Here is a 17,512-nt window from a genome sequence, read left to right as displayed (position 1 = left end):
TTCAACTCTTACGTTCACCAGTAATTGGTGAGTTTCCATACTTTTATTTTTTCTCATATTTTCTTCCTTATTTTCTTTCTCTTTTCATATTTTCTTTTTCTTATTTTCCTTTCTCATATTTTTCTTCTTCATTTCTCATATCTTTTCCTTCTACTTTCCTCATACTTTTTCTTCTTTTCTTCTCTCATATTTTCTTTCTTCTTCTTTTCTTTTTTTCATACCTTCATTCTTTTTTCTTTTCTTTTTTTGTATCTTCTTTCTTCGTCTTTTCCTCTTCTTTTTCTCACATTTTTTTTCTCATATATTCTTTCTTATTTTCTTCTTTTATCATATCTTTCTTATTCTTTTCTCATATCTTTCTTCTTCCTTCCTCATCTCTTCCTTCCCTTCCTTGTGTCTTCTAATAGGCCTACTTGAAATTTGTCTTAAAGCTGCATTTTTTGGCGCCTCTCATTGATCACATGATTAGAGGGGTAGAAAGGAGGGGAGAGAGAGAGAGAGAGAGAGAGAGAGAGAGAGAGAGAGAGAGAGAGAGAGAGAGAGAGAGAGAGAGAGAGAGAGAGAGAAGGAAGAGGAGGGAGAGGAAAGGTGTGGTGCTTGCTTCTTCCTCCTCTTCCTCCCCTCATTCTCAACTAACTCTTTCCCCCTTCACATTTATTTCTCCTCTCTCTCTCTCTCTCTCTCTCTCTCTCTGTTCATTTATCCCTCCCCCCTCACTCTCTCTTTCAGCTCTCACTAACCCCTCCCCCTCTCTCTCCTATCACTCCTTCCCTCCTCTCCCAATTTCCCTTCCCCCTCTTCCAACTACTCCTCCTCTCCCTCTCCTCTTCCCCTCCATCACCATCACTTACCGCTCTTCTCTCTCTCTCTCTCTCTCTCTCTCTCTCTCTCTCTGCTTTAGTCCATTCTCTTTACTCTTTCTTTCTTTCTCTTTCTCTCTCTCTCTCTCTCTCCCCAAGGACCTGGCAACACTACAATCAAAGTCTTTATTCTTTATTGGCTTTTATACATAACATAGAAATTTTCCGCTAAACACACAAGAGGGATTCAAGTGACGGTGAGAACGAAGGGAAACTCAAAGAAACAGTGTTATTCTTGGCAGTCACTATTATTAACTATTGTAGAGGCCTAAATGTTGCGGTTTCATAGACGGGGGAACATCTATCACAGCTGTCGGGTGTTTGGGGAAGCTGGGGAGGAGTTGTGGGGACAGTTAACTCATGCTCAAAATCGGGAGGGAAGGTTACAAAGGGTTAAGTGGAGGCTTGGAAGGTTTGGGGTGTTAGTTTATCCACGTCTAAGTACATACATACATACATACATACAGTAAAATGCTATACAGTGAGTAACAACATTAAAAGTTCCATTAGAATTTCATCCGCGTGGACTGACATGTTTAGATATATACTTTTTATTTTATTTAGACAGTAATATGTACAAAAATCTGACATTGCATTTTTTTATCTATTTTTTTTTTTTTTTTTTTAATCCATATCCTGGTTAAGAGGTCCTTTATAAAGCTTTTCTTCATTGACTTAATGCTTCGACGTTAAGTAATTAAAGAAAATGTATAGAAAAAAAAAGTTAGGAGGGAAACTTAAGTAAATCCTGGTTTACTGAAATAAATTCGAAAAAAAAAATGTGCAGAAAATCAAGTAAGAAGGGAAGACTTCAATAAATACCTTTTTTTTTTTCTCTCTCTCAAATAAGTTCGAAAGAAAAATGTCCAGAAAAATAAAATAAGAAGGAGGAAACTTAAATAAATCTTAGTCTCCTGAAATAAACTAAAATAAATAAATAAATAAATAAATAAATAAATAAATAAGTAAATGTCCAGAAAATCAAGTAAAGAGACAATACTTAAAAAAAAAACAAAAAAACATTCTCAGTCTTCAGTTCACTAAAAAAAAAGAGCTTCGTTCGGGCCAACACGTCTGCTGCTGCTTGTTGTGCCTCTGTCCTCCTCCTCTTCCTCCTCCTCTTCGCGTCTTGGGTATGCTGTGAGTGGCAAGGACTCTTCTTCTTCTTCTTCTTCTTCTTCTTCCTCTTCTTCTTCTTCTTCTTCTTCTTTTTCTTCTTCTTCTTCTCTTTCTCCTTCTCCTTCTTCTTCCTTCTTCCTATCTCCTCCTCCTCCTCCTCCTCCTCCTCCTCTTCCTTTGTCTCCAGGGTACCTTTATTTTCTTGTCGTCTTCCTGTCTTCCTCTTCCTCCTCCTCCTGCTCTTTCTGTCTCTTCCTGTCTTCCTCCTCTTCTTCCTGTCTCTTCCGCCGCCTCGTTAATAGAATGTAAGACCTATTTCCTGTGTGGACATTCAAAGAAAACGATGACACTCTCTCTCTCTCTTTCTCTCTCTCTCTCTCTCTCTCTCTCTCTCTCTCTCTCTCTCTCTCTCTCTCTCTCTCTCTCTCTCTCTCTCTCTCTCACCATTATGCCAATCAGTAACTAATAATCAGGTAGGAAGAAAAAAACAAATGAGATAGCAGAGGAGGAACAGAAAGAGGAGGAGGAGGAGGAGGAGGAGGAAGAGGAGGAGGAGGGAGAAGAAGAGGAGGAACATCGCTCTTTCCATAATTTATCGCAACAGTTTGGGAATTGATGCGTGAAATTTTTGATACAACGAAATTTTCCCTCTGGATTGCATCACACTCCAACACGCTGTCAGAAAAACGCGCCGTGGTCATGACAGGGAATAGATTAATTGTAAATGGCGCGTAATTGCACGAAAAAAGCAAATTGGAAAGCGCCTCCCCCCCCCACACACACACACACAGACACACACACACACACACACACACACACGGCCATATTCTGAAACACATGTACGGCACACCTCCACTACTTTCAAAAGGCTCTAGTTAAAGTTACTGTGGAGGTTTTTAAGGGTGTTTTTTATGGTCCTAGTGACAGATTAACGTGATTTTTACATTACTGACGGGAGAATCGCTCTTTGAAACGTGGCTAATCGTCTCTGTGGCCTTGGAATAATAGTCGTGGTGAGAAAGCAGAGTTTCTAAATACGTGCCACACACACACACACACACACACACACACTACAGCCTTTAGTTTATCACCTGTTCTCAATTAACACCTGCATTCTTCAAGTGATTGACTCAACACAGCGGAAACAAAGGTGGCTGATTGAATTTGTTGCATGTTGTTTTTTTTCCTCTCTTACGTTTGACCCTGACCCGTGACCCTTGACCCTTGACCCGTGACCCCTGACCTGTGACCCGTGACCCGTGGCCTGTGACCCGTGGCCTGTGACCTGTTTGGCGTTAGCTCTGAAACTCCCTGCCTGCTTTTGTACTTCTCCCTTCCTGTGACTTGTGCTCTTTCAAGGGGGAGGTTTCAAGACACTTATCTTTCAATTCTGATATTCTGCCTCTTTTCTTTATAGATTGGCACCTTAGTGGGCCTCCTTTTTTTTCCTCTTTTGTTTCCCTAAGCCAGCGGGAAAAAGGCTGGGGAAGAAAAAGGTGATATTCTTTTCCTCCTTTCCTGTTGCGATGAAAAGAGTAAGACGTAAGGATGAATATTGAAATTGTTAGTCTGGGCATACGAGGCAAGGTCTCTCTCTCTCTCTCTCTCTCTCTCTCTCTCTCTCTCTCTCTCTCTCTCTCTCTCTCGGTAAAGTGATAACGGCAATCAGGACACGCAGGCGGGAGTGAGAGGACACAGTAAGGCTGCCGGGCCGGAGAGAACCTATTGGGAGGACAGAATAGAACCGGCGCAAGGATGAGGGACAGAGAGAGGACAGAGGGGGACAGAGGGAGACAGGGGGCCACTGGAGAGAGAAGGGAGCTAGAGAGAGGTGGTATAGGAGGGGAGGTAGAGAGGAGATAAAGGAGAGGGGGTAGGGAGAGGAGACACAGGGGAGAGTAAAGGAGGCTGAATGGACCAAGCACGAGCAAGTTTGTCTCAGCGGGAGGAAAAACTTAATAGGAGACAATTCTTCATAACTTTTGCGTTCTGTCCTGCGAGACAAGACGAGACGAGACGAGACGCGCTGAGCCTCCTCCTTCCTCGAGATTATTGTTATATATCACATTGAAGACAGTTTTGTATATACCTTTGTACACTTCCGCAACACCACCACCACCACCACCACCACCACCACCACCACCGCGACACGGATGTAGATTTATGGTTTCTGCAGTCGGTGGATGCAGCGTGGAGCAGAATAACCAAGACTTGTACAGCCTCCCAGTCCTCGCGTGTGGAGTGCAGAGGCGCCGTGAAGGAGTCCACAACATTCAGGAGACACTGCACTGCCTCAGGATCCCTTGCCTCCCGTGGTGGTGCGGGGCGCGGCACTGCTGAAGGCGCCACACTAGCATGTGCGTCACTGCCCGAGCTGCGACCCTTGACACCAGGCGCTGTTTGGGTGACGGTCGTGAGGGAGAGGAAGTGTTCCGATCTGTAATTGGTGTACTGTCTGTCCCAGTGTGGAGTGTGGCAGGTGTGGGCGCCGGAACACTCCACACCTGCAGGGAGCACCAAGGCTTGCAGCAGGCGAGGCGACACTCCCTCCGGGCGTGCGTCACTCATACGCGCCATGCATCACACGTCGCGGCGACAACACCTAGCTGCTGACAGGTCCGCGGTGTTGTGCTGGCACCGCAACACCGCAACACCACGACACTTCACTCACACACACACACACACACACACACACACACACACACACACACACACACACTGCGCCCTCACGGCCACTCCTCGCCGTCACAACTCAGCATTTTGTGTTGTTTCTTTCCTGGCCGGGCCCCGCGCCGCTCCGGAGGCCGCCGCATCGCACCCCGCCGGTCCGCGCCTCACACGGCGATGGAGTAGTCCAGCATCCTGCCCTTAAACTTGGCGTCGCTGTATCGCCGCGGGGGGGGAAGGATGTCGCGGTCACACTCAGTCTCGCTCACCTCGGGGGGCTCCTTGGTGGGGCCTCTTGGGTTGGGGCGCCCGGAGCTTTGGCCTGCCCCGGGGTACGACGGTGGGGGGGCAGCAGGGGGCGCCGCTGGGGCAGCCGCGCTCCCCTCGCCCTCCCCCGTCACACGAGGCCTGGGAAGGAGGGAGGGGCGTGAACCTGGGTCCTCACCACCCCAAGATCACATCAATAATTGAAATATTTCAAGTGGTTGCTAAGACTAGAGATTAACAGTAAGGCTTAGAACTACTGCACTGCACTGCAAGCAGGGGCGCGGCGCTGAGACACTCACACACACACACGCACACACCATGCTGGGAGGCGCGAGGGAAACACAAGATTACCAAGCCGGGGAGGAGGGAGTGACCTGACGCTGTGGTGTGTACCGTGTGAGAGAGAGAGAGAGAGAGAGAGAGAGAGAGACAGAGAGAGAGAGAGAGAGAGAGAGAGAGAGAGAGAGAGAAACAGTCCTTTACTGATAAGAACTTCACCCACAATGCACACAACAGTGGTTTTCTTTTTAAAGCGTCTTGTTGCTGAATACTTCGGGAAAACACACACACACACACACACACACACACACACACACACACACACACACACACACACACACACACACACGAGTCCCTCAAATCGCCTCCAGGAAGTACATGAAACATAACCTTTGATGCACATTTTTTCTCCCTTTCTTTCTCCCCTCCCATCAACACACACACACACACACACACACACACACACACACACACACACACTTGTACACACTTCCTGCACATACACCTCCCCTAAGGACAACATCTAGCCCTGCCAGCACACACACACACACACACAGAGGAACCCACAAAATGACACCCACACTCCCAGCTTCCCTCACCTCACTCACACGTGCAATCTGGGAGCACCTTTCAAAACAAAACGTGTAATAAAGCACTAAAAAGTCGTCGGGGCATAAAAACAAGCAGTAATTCACAGGTAGACAAAGAACAAAAGCTTCACTCGGAGACGCAAAGACACTGAAGGGAGGGAGAGGCAAGAGACAGAAGCTTTTTTTTTCTTTGTCTTTTTAATCTTGAGAGTAACGAGAAACGGACTTCCTATCGACTCCAGTGAGGGGAGATAAATACGAAGGAGAAAAAAAAAGGTAAATGCAAACACAAAAGAGAAGCGCAACGAAGACATGTACTCGTATTTCCAGGGACTTTTTACCGAGGCGTTGGCGATGAGCGGGAGGCCGGCGACAGATCAAAGAGAGAGAGAGAAGGGAGAGCAAGGAGGGAGAGGGAGGGTGGAAAACAAAGGGGAATATGGAAAGTTGTGTTGATGTGAGGGGAAAGCAGTGCACCTCTTCTTCTTCTTCTTCTTCTTCCTCATCTTGATCTTCCTCCTCTCTCATTCCTCTGCCTCATTCCTTGTCTGTCTTTATCTCTCCCTCCCCTAATCCTTCCTTCCTCTTCCTTCTTCCCACAGAATCCGAAAAGAGAAACGACCAAACGCATTTCTTACTACAACAGAGGAAAAGTGCCACGTTTTGGGGAGAGAGAGAGAGAGAGAGAGAGAGAGAGAGAGAGAGAGAGAGAGAGAGAGAGAGAGAGAGAGAGAGAGAGAGAGAGAGAGAGAGAGAGAGAGAGAGAGAGACTTAAAACTAAGAACTTTATACGAAACTGAAAAAAAAAAACTAAAATCAAAAGTCAATGATAACGAAATGCAAGAATAAGACTAAATAACAAATCCACGCTAGAAAAAAAGAAAAAGACAAAGGAAGAATTAACCAAAAAGAAAAAAAAAGAAATAAATAAAAAGAAATAAAAAAGAAATAAAATCTCTTCCTTTGATCCTTTTTGCAACTCAACACAAGATAAAGGAGCGCAAGGCCTGTGTTTGGGACCCTTTGTTCTCTCAGCAGCTCTACCAAAGGGCACACAGATGATTAGTCAAGCTCTCATTGGTGTTTTCATCTTCCTCAACCCTTTGACTGCTTTTCTGGCACATCTCTCCTAAACTACCAATCACTGAGACATCTTTACTCGTTCTGCAGCCACCTCCAATCTTTAAACTGGGTAGAAATTACAAAAATCTATTCCTATTAATCCCTTTCTTTCTCGTTGATAAATATTTCATGCACTGTTTCTGGCGCTGTTGATCGTTTCATATTGAAGTGAAAGGGTTAAACTATCACTACAAGCATGAAATCTCTTGAAAACTATTAAATCTTCCACCTGACCTTTTGCAAGTCCCCAGTAATTTCCACTAGACCTTGTAAACTATAATCAGAATCATGAAAACCCTTGAAAATCCTAATAAACTCTATGAGAAGAATAAACTGAAAACATCAATAACCTCCACAAGAATCTGTTAAACCATCACTAGAATCAAGAAAACATCCCCTGGAAAACTTAAATAGCTTCCACTGAACACTATTAAACAGTCAGTAGAATCATGACAACACCCTTGAAATCCCAATAAACTCCATTAGAATCACCTTAAAACGTCAATAATTTCGACTAAAGCCTGTTAAACTGTCACTAAAATTATGAAAACAACTTGAAACCCCTTAATTATTTTCCACTAGTCTGTTAATCACTAGAATCACGAAAACACCCTTGGAAAACCTTAATAGCTTCCACAAAACACTATTAAACTGTCACTGAAATCATGACAGCACCTTTGAAAACCCCAATAACTTTCACAAGATCCTGTAAAACTATCACTACAATCATGAAAGCACTCTTAAAATCACAATAGAGTCCATTATAATCACTTGGCGACCTCAGGAACTTCCACTGTATCCTGTCAAACTATTATTAAACGAAGACATCCTTGAAGATCTCCCAACATGTTAACTTATCATTAGAATCATGGGAACACCTTTGACAACCCAATAACATCCTTTAAAATCACTTGAAAACACCAATGACTTTCTTTAGATCCTGTTAAAACATCACAAGAATCACGAAAACCCTCTTGAAAACCCTATTAACTTCCACTGCAGCCTCTTTTTCCTGACAGACTAGAGATAAAATACTGAAACATTTAAGAATACTCGCTTGACAATACCGCTATTTTCAAGCTAACTCTTCTGATCTTGCTAACTGCATGCGTCCCCTCCTCCCACGACCTCGCTGCGCACGACTTTCTACTTTCTCTCGTTCCTCTTCTGTCCACGTCTCTTATGCAAAAGGTTAACCAGTATTTTCAATCATTCACCTCCTTTCTGGTAAACCCTAGAACTCCCTGCCTGCTTCTATATTTCCTCCTTCCTATGACTTGTCCTCCGTTTTTCGATAATCCTTTTCACTTCTCTTTGGGGACTGGTACTCTAGTGAACCTCTTCTTAACGTCGTTTGTTGCCCTTGGCTAGTGTCCCTCTTACATAAAAAAAAGAGAGAGAAAAAGAAAAATTCTCTCTCAGTATCAACAGGGCCGCATAACCTTCCTTCCCTCGTAAACTCAACCCTCGCAGCTTCACATCACGCGCCCTATACACTCAAAACGCCCTCTAAGCAACCACTGAAGGGCGCCTCCACGTCTCGCTGATAACAGGGGCGCGCCACAGCCAGGGCCGCGCCATCAGGGAACCAAAACAAGGGGGAGGAAGAGTCGTGGAGAAGAGTGACGCTGGAAAACACGGATTGATGGAGAGATGAGGCACGTTCTTGTCTGTGTCTCCCTCTATCTTGCTCCTCTTTACTGCCTCCCTCTCTCTCTCTCTCTCTCTCTCTCTCTCTCTCTCTCTGCTATGTACTGTCCCCTGTTCCTTTCTCTTCGGCCTCTCTTTCTCTCTTCTTTATTCTCTTTTTTTCTCTCTCCAGCCTCTTTTCTTCTTTCTCTCCTGTTCCTTCCTTTCTTTTCCCTCTTATTCTTTCTCCAATCTCTCTCTCTCTCTCTCTCTCTCTCTCTCTCTCTCTCTCTCTCTCTCTCTCTCTCTCTCTCTCTCTCTACTCTCTGTGGTTTTCTTTATGTGTTTTTCTTCCTTATTCCTTTCTTTCTTTGTTTCTCCCTCTTTCTTATCATTTCCTCTTCTCTTCCTGTCTCTTCTCTATTTTTTTCACAGTGACTCATTTTCCTTCTTCCTTTCCGTTTCTTTTTTTTTCCTTCTCTCTCTCTTCCCTTTCAACTTCCCTCCCTTCTTCTTCCCTCTTTCTCACTGTCTCTTCATTCTCTCCCACTTTGCCTCTTACTCTTATACCTTCCTTTCCTCCTCTTCCTTAATACCTCTTCCTTCCCTCTCTCCATCCTCGCTACTTCTCTCTCTCTTCCTTGTTCCTCTCCTCTACTCCCCTCCGTCTCCTCTCTCACTCACTATCTCTCTTCCTTATTTTTCCCCCCTCCGTCTCTCCTCTTTCTCCATCCCTCACTTCCTACCCCTCTTCCTTATTCCTTTCCCGGTCTTCTCTGTCTCCTCCTCCGTCATCTCTCACTCTTCCTCCTCCTCCTTCTTCTCCTCCGCCTCTTCCTCCTCGCGATAAGGCACAGCGCGGCGCCCGTCCCCCTCGCTTCCTTCCATCTCCTCACCTCACTTTATTTTCTCGCATTCTCCTCATGCGAAGGACGCGGTAAACAGAGAGAAGAGGTGGTAAAAGTGTTATGAGTTTAGCGGAACACACGCCGCGCCTCTTTCTCTTCGTCTCCTCCTCTTCCTCTGCCTTACGTGAGCCGAGGAAGTGGAACGTCAGTGGTGGACGATAAGTGGAGGTGGAGGTTACTGCGTGGTGTGGATAAACTAAGTGGGAGGTGGAAGTGGTGATGGTGGTGGTGATGAAAAATGTGGATGCATGCTTGTGTGTTTGTTTATGTGGAATAGGTTAGGTGGTGAACGACGAAGTGGAGGTTAGAGTTTAAGTTAAGAGGGCGAGGTTTCAAGGAGGTGGAAGTGAATGGTGGTGCTGGCGGTGGTGGTGGTGGTGGTGAAAAATGTGAATTCCTTTGTGTTTCTGTGTGTGTGTGTGTGTGTGTGTGTGTGTGTGTGTGTGTGTGTGTGTGTGTGTGTTAAAACTAGGTGGTTGAATTTTCAAGGTGGACGTGATGAAGGTGGTGAAGAATGTGGATACCTGTGTGTGCGTGTTTAAATAGAAGATGTTAGTAAGTGGATGAGTGGAAGTTAATGAGGATTTTGAGTTAAGTGGATGAGTTTTCAAGGAGGTGGTGAAAAATGTTTATATGAATGAACTCGGAAGCTGAACAAGGAAGGAGTAAGTGGACGAGTGGAGTTTAGTATGGAGTTTAGGTTACGTGGAGGTGGAAGAGACGGTGAAAACATGGATTTTTGTCTGCGTTCAAGTGGAAGATTCCAGATGAGCAAAACAACGAAGAAGTGGAGATGGAGAGCAGTGGAATGAAGAATGCAAGTGGAGAAGCTGAAGTGAAAATGGAAATGGAAAAATATGGATTCACGTAGATGCTCAAGTGGAAGATCTGGGAAACCAAAAGTGGAAAAGTGGAAAAGAAGTGGAAAGTCGTAAATAAATGGTGGAAAGAAGTTTGGAGGACAGTTTGAGGTGGAAATCGAAATAAAAAAAAAAAAAATGGATTCTTATACTGGGAGTGAGGAAGGGAAGGCAAATATGAAGTGAGGTCTAGAAAGGAGGCGTGGCTTAATTTACACGCCACGACTTCAAGCCAGTGGTATTTACCGACTGAAATCCCTTGAGTTAACATGTCGCTTCTGTAAAAAAAAAAAAAAAAATAAGGGTAGGCAGGCTGCTTCTTCAAGTAGGGAGCCGTCTGTACATGTTTATACAAAAGGTCTTGGAAACTGGCGCCTCCTATCCCCCGAAAAATAAATAAATAAATAAACAAATAAATAAATAAAGGTGACGAATGGAAAGTTTGAGAAGTATCGATAAAATGAAAGAAAGAAAGAAAGCAAAGTATTTATGAAGATGCTTTGATGAAAGACCACGGAAAGCAAAGCAAGAAATGAAAAGTGATAAATGGAGAAAGTTTGAGATGGAAATGCACATATATGCAAAAGAAAGAAAGAAAGAAAGAAAGAAGGAAAGAAAGAAAGGGCATCCACGAAGATGTTCAGACGAAAGATTTCTGAAACCGGAACAGGAAATAAGTGGAAAAATGCACAGAATTATACGTGGAAAGATTCAGATGGAAATGTAGCTGAAAAAAAAAAAAAGGAATTTATACAAAAGCCCAACCGAAGCAAGGAAATGAAGGACTGGAGGCACAAGTATAATGAATCATACCCCATTCACTCCACATTCACACCAGGAGTCTGTTGCTTCACTCGCGTCAAGTACTATTACAGAGCCTTACAAGAGCCTTAGGAGAGCCTACGTACAGCCTTAGAGATACAGACAAGGGGCCTTAGATTACAGAATGAGGCAATCTATTTCTACACTAAAGAAACACTAGACAGGGCAGGAAGGAGCCAGAGCTTGAGGGAGCACTAATATAAAAAGTCAACAGAAAACGGAGTAACAGTTCTTCGCTACAGGAGGGAAACTAACCCAGCGCTTGTTAAAGAAAATGTAAAGGTAAAAGAAAACGTGACGGTAAACTAAAGAAAATCACGGCACCAGTTTTGTTGGTTCTCGGCGATCGTGAACTGAGTGACTGAGGGAGGTTAGAGTGACGTTATAGTGACGTTTGATAGTGACGAGTGTGTGGACGTGTGGGTAAGTCACGGTCAGATAATGAATAACACTACACTCACTTTCCGTCTTTCGTTTTTCCTTATTTTCATTTGGCCACGTAAGAACAAAAGAAAACAAAGGAAGCTACAGAAGCCAGCACTCTGACACATAGATAAAACTTACCTACCACTTGTCATTCTTATCTGTAAGTGTCCAGTCTTTTAAAGCTCCCGAATTACTCTGCATAAACTAGATTGCCGAGTTTACTAAGAATCTTTCACTTCTCATATTCTATTCTAGGGTGATCAGATAACATAAGGACATAAGAACACAAAGGAGCTGCAAGAAGCCATCAGACCTCCACGTGGCAGTTCATTTATAAAACTTGCTAATTTCCACCTATCATTCCTATTCATAAATTCATCTAATCTTTTTCAAATTGACTACGCTAACAACCTCATTACTGGATCTACTAGGGAGCTCTCAATTACCAAATCCGGAAGTAAGTCTTGCATGTTACTCTACTAATGACCGTGACTGTACAAGTTAAACCTCCGCAAAAAGGCCATCACTCAGAAACTCTTCGCTCTCTCACCACGACTACATTCCAAGGCCACAGAGATGATTGGGCGGGTTCTCAAGGGTGCTTCTCCTGTTGGTAATGTGGAAATCTTGTCAATATGTTACAAGAACCATAAAAAAAAACACCCTTAATACCTGCATCACTTCAACTAAAGCCTTTAAAAAGTAGAGGTGTGGGCAGTGCTTCAGAATACGGTCATAAGACTCCACGGCCTTCAGTCACTCAGTTCCCGGAGCCTTGAGAACGCGAGGTGGATGCAGGACGAGGATGGGAGGGAGAAGAGGGTGGAAAGATGACGCCCCGGTGGTTCTGGTCCCGTGGGATGCAAAGTTACCAAAGTTCTCTTCGTATTGAATTACATTTTTTGCCAGATATATTTTGTACTTTTTAATACATAACTGTATCAACGCATTTTATAGGGACAAAATTGAGGAAAATATAAATAGCCTAACTTGATAAAAGACATAATTCCCACGTATTCCCACAGGGTCGACCAGCGGGGCGGCACGAGGGGCAGGGAGGCAGACAGGGAGAGTTAAAACAGATGCATCAGACTGAGGGAAGGCGAGGGCGGTGCGGGGCGTGAGTGACAGCTAGGAGAGGGATAATGCGGGGCGAAGTTAGTAGTGGATGAGGAGAGTTGCAAGCTTCGAGTGAGTGAGGGAGAGGAAGTGAGGACTGCATGCGAGGGGGGAGGTGTGTCGGGGTGACGGTGGGCTGATGCAGGAGTGGGCCGTGATAGAGTGATAGAGTACCTGGCTCTGGCGCGCCGGGGGAAGGACTTTCTCTCGGTGGTGGGGGAAGGTTCGGGGGAGGTGCTAGACTCGGCGTGGTACAGCAAGTCTGAAATACCATGCATATGGCAGCGTCAGTACTCATCGGGTCGGTAACTACTGTGGGGGGGAGGGGAAGGTGACGCCCGTAGGAGCCACGTAGGGTCAGGGGAGAGAGTCTGTATATGTGTGTGTGTGTGTGTGTGTGTGTGTGTGTGTGTGTGTGTGTGTGTGTGTGTGTGTGTGTGTGTGTGTGTGTGTGCGTGTGTCTAGCAATGTGTGGATCAGGTAGAGGGAGAGGAAATGGTGGGTGTAAACTTACTTTAAAGGTGGATGTGGGTGTAATGTTTTGCTTTCATTACCAAAGGTGGCTGCAGGTGTGGTCAGGTGTGGACAGACAGACAGGTGTAGTGGACAGGTGTCGCTGTGGTGGTAATTGGTCCTGTCTGCGCCTCTCTGATCAGCGTCTGTGTGACTTAAATTTGCTCTGAGTTTAAATTTTGCCAAGTAGAAATTATTCGTACAAATAACCTAAGGAATTTTGTCATCAAGTACTGTTAAGGTGGACTGTCAGGGCTTGGGTGTGTCAGGGAGGTCAGGGGCTGCTAGGGGGCGAGTGGCATGTTGGGCTCGCCGACACAACAAAGCGCACGCCCGGAGTGGTGGTTGGTGCTCGGGGGCGGATGGTCAGCAAGACATGGCGACTCAACTCTTTAGATCAGCTTAAGTGAGTGAGGGCGGGAGGGAGGGAGGGAGGACTGGAGGCCGTGCAAAAGGGGCGAGACTAAGGCAGGTTAAGACATGAGATTCAGTCTTTAAAGCGCCTCCCAGCAGGTACTATTGAATGGGTGAGGGTTACTATTGAAGATCATAATTGACTGGGTTATATTTGCCTCCCCTCAATGTTAGGTTAAGAGAGGGAGGCAGTGACGGACAGAGGGCGGTACTGACAGACAGCCACGAGCACTCAACCTTCACTCCGGAACTTGCACTGTGAAATGTCGCCGAAAGAAGTTACCGACGCTGAGCACTTCCCGGGGGGCGTGAGGTGCGGTCAGTCAGGCAGTGACACAGGGGCTGGGTCAAGCTGTGGCGCGGCGGGGCGGGGCGGGGCGGGGCGGGACACTTACTGTGGTGGATCCTCTGCTGGAAGGCCGTGTTGCTGTCCCTCGAGCCTTCCCGAGAGAACTACCGCCTCTCTCGGCTCCTTCTGCGCCTCCCGCGAGTACACAGCGTCCCTGGGGTCCTTCTGGGTGGAGTCCCTGACATACACCGCGTCCCTGGGATCCTTGTTGCCGGGGCCGCGGGCGTACACCGTGTGGTCCCTGATGGAGGGGATGTCGTCCAGCTGGTTGGATGACTCGGTGCGGGAGGACACGCCGCCGTGCTCCGTCTCCGTGTCGGATCCTAAGGTCTCGTAGTCCTCTCCGCTGTCTGCCAAACACACCTCGGCTGCGGCTGCGACTTCTGCTGCGGCGCTGTCCACGGCTACGGCTGCCCCCGCCTCTTCACCTCCCCGTAGCCCTCCATCTTCTGGCGGCACAGCGAGGCAGGGCGCGCGCGAGGCAGGACGGGGAAAGCAAGCAGAGAGACATGAAGTGGCGTGCCTTAAAGTACTGCTAAGAACTACTGGTAGGCTTATCTAGCATGCTGCTCAGAGTAACTCCCTTACCCCGCGTCACTTAAGAGTACCTTTCTCACCCCGCATCGCCTAAGAGTACCTCCCTCACTCCGCGTCGCTCACCAAGGCAGGCACGCTCATCGCCAGTGTTCCTCAGGGTTAATGGTAATGTTCCGTATGGCACCCAGACGTGACTCCCGCGCCTGCCTCTCTCAGCTTAACCTTAACTTAGTCTTAATGCGAGGAAATCAGATCAAGAGGGAAGGAGTCGAGTCTTTCTCCTCCGTCTTGGTGAAGAACATGCAGTGTCCACGCCTCTCGGATGTTGCAGAGAGAGGGACGCGGAGGACAACACAGCCTGGGTGACCTTCAAGGATGTGGAGGGTGGTGGTAGTGGTAAGAGTGCACCAGGGAGTCACTGAGCCTTCCAGCAGTGATGGTGGTGGCAGTGGTGAGCAGAACGCATCTACGAGTACCTTCACTGTGCTTAACCAAATGACTCACGGGTAGAAATGTTCGCGGAATGAAGATGATGACGTCAGTTCGAGAAATGATAGTGACAGTGACCAACACCTATCCCCCTTCACTATCCTTATCAACAAGGTGGCTCACTGGCATAAATGTTTGCGGAATAAGGGTGGTGACGCCGGTTCGAGCCCCACAAGTGTGCTCGCTGTGCTTAGAGTGACGACCCCTGCACCGTGACTGCCTGGTGACGGCGTGATGGAAGGGTCAGTGGTGATGGTGACCTTTACGGGAACCAAAAAGAAATGATGTAAGATACTGTCTGTCTTTTTCCCGTTTGTCTGTTTGTCTGTCTGGCTTTGCTTTTCTCTGTCTGTCTGTCTGTCTGTTTTGTCTCTGTTTCTATGTCTGTCTTTGTTTTGTCTCTGTCTGTCTGCCTTTCTGTCTCTCTGTGACGACCAACACCAAACAAGTAAAGTAGAGAATACTAGTAAAAGATAAAATATTAAAGAAATAAAATAAGATACACGAAATACTACTACTACTACTACTACTACTACTACTACTACTACTACTACTACCACTATTACTACTACTAATAATAATAATGATAATAATAATAATAATAATGATACTGATAACAACAATAAGTAAAACATAACAAATAAATTAATAAGAAAAAGGAAGTTACAAAGGATAATTTCATCACAAGCCGAGGCAGAAAATCGTTCAGTCATCAGATAAATTATATTCAATTATACAATGTGTGTGTGTGTGTGTGTGTGTGTGTGTGTGTGTGTGTGTGTGTGTGTGTGTGTGGTGTGTGTGTGTGTGTGTGTGTGTGTGTGTGTGTGTGTGTCACCAGAAGGAAGGACTGGAGAGAGAGAGAGAGAGAGAGAGAGAGAGAGAGAGAGAGAGAGAGAGAGAGAGAGAGAGAGAGAGAGAGAGAGAGAGAGAGAGAGAGAGAGAGAGAGAGAGAGAGAGAGAGAGGAGGGAAAAAAAAAAAGGCATGGAAAAGTGGGAGAGAATGGAAGAAACGAGAGAGAAGGAGGGTGGAGGTGAAAGGAATGGGGAAATAACAAGAAGAGACTGGACGAGGAGGAGGAGGAAGAGGAGGAGGAGGAGGAGGAGAAGACGAAGAGGAGGAGGGGAAAGGAGAAAGAGTTTTAATGGGAAAGTGAGTGAGATAGAGAGATGTGAATAGAGAGAGAGAGAGAGAGAGAGAGAGAGAGAGAGAGAGAGAGAGAGAGAGAGAGAGAGAGAGAGAGAGAGAGAGAGAGAGAGAGAGAGAGTCATCACCATCACTTTCACTGCTATTGTTCTTTATTCCTTTTTTTTTTTTTTCGTACGACCACCACCACTACCACCACCACCACCACCACCACCACCACTACTACTACAGACTATAATATAATTTTTCGTCAAGTTAGCCCGCAGCGGCGCGTCCTTTGAGGATGCTTAATGACGCCGCTCAGGAACTCCTAGAGATCCTACAAAGGAGTTTTAACAGCCTTTATGAAGCCTAATTACGCGCCCACCTCTTAAAAGACCCGCTCGCCATTGGGTCTTTCCGTAGGGGGAGGGTTTTTTTAGGGGTCTTTAAGGGGGTCTTCCTTGGCGAAGGGTCTTTTGGGAAGGTCTTCTTGGGGGTCTTTCTGTTGGGGTCTATACCGGGAGGGAGTCTTCCTTGGGGGGTCTTTCTGTATGGGGGTCTTTTTGTTGGGGTCTTTCTGTGGGGGTATTTCTGTGGACCTTTGGAGATCTTTCTGTTGGGGGATCTTTAGAGGGTCTTTATAAGAGGGGGGTCTTCAGAGGGGGTCTTTCTGTGAGGAGGTCTTTGGCGAGTATTTTGGGTGGTCGTCTTCAGATATTCAGGTCTTCAATAAATTTTTTAGGAGGGTCTTTTCTCATGTTTTCATTTTTTTTTTTTATGCGAGGACCTTTTATTTTATTTTTTTCTATTTTGGTTCGTTTGTTCGTTTGTTTGGTGCAATTTGTCTCTCTCTCTGTCTCTCTCTCTCCCTCTGTGTGTGTGTGTGTGTGTGTGTGTGTCACCAATATCTTCCCTTCTGAGCATGACCTTCCCAACAAAAACTTCAAAACACTAAACCTAACCATACGAGGAGAGTTTTACATGCATTCCTGACCTCAAAACCCTCCTTCACTTACACCACATAAAAAAAAAAAAAAAAAAAAATATATACCATTCCATCTATCTACCCATCCCAATGTCTCCCTCTCCCTCTCTCTCCTCGCACAGTTCCCGTCAACGCAGCCTCTCTTTCCTCCTGCCGCAGTCCCACACGAAGGCAGCAGCAGGCGGGCTCGTGGACTCAGGCACGCAGAACCAGCATATCAATAACCAATAGCTCAATTAATGGCTCCAATTAGGGAAACGCACCATTAATGCTTTTCGAATTGGAAGAAGCGAAACAGGGAGGCGTATAGGAGGAGGAGGAGGAGGAGGAGGAGGAGGGAGGAATAAGGAGGTTTTAGGAGTCATGGGAGAGGAAAGAGGGTTATAAGAGGTGGAGGGGGAAGAGGAAAAGGGATAAAGGAGGAAGAG

General features: G+C 46.0%; 1 protein-coding gene across 1 annotated transcript; it reads right to left on the bottom strand.

The window, feature by feature from the left end:
* Positions 1-979: 979 nt before the first annotated feature.
* On the bottom strand, positions 980-14,568 carry LOC135111951 (microtubule-associated protein 1S-like). The gene is made up of 3 exons (XM_064025630.1): positions 14,553-14,568; positions 13,991-14,393; positions 980-5,054 (listed from the first exon to the last, which is right to left on the bottom strand). Exons 1-3 carry the CDS (start codon positions 14,566-14,568, stop codon positions 4,814-4,816), a joined length of 660 nt encoding a protein of 219 aa, XP_063881700.1. The 3' UTR covers positions 980-4,813.
* Between the last annotated feature and the right edge of the window lie 2,944 nt (positions 14,569-17,512).

This window comes from Scylla paramamosain, chromosome 23 (genome assembly GCF_035594125.1).
Source record: "Scylla paramamosain isolate STU-SP2022 chromosome 23, ASM3559412v1, whole genome shotgun sequence".
Lineage (NCBI taxonomy): Eukaryota > Metazoa > Arthropoda > Malacostraca > Decapoda > Portunidae > Scylla > Scylla paramamosain.
Note: the sequence above shows the minus strand (reverse complement) of the source record. Positions and strands in the feature narration are given on the sequence as shown.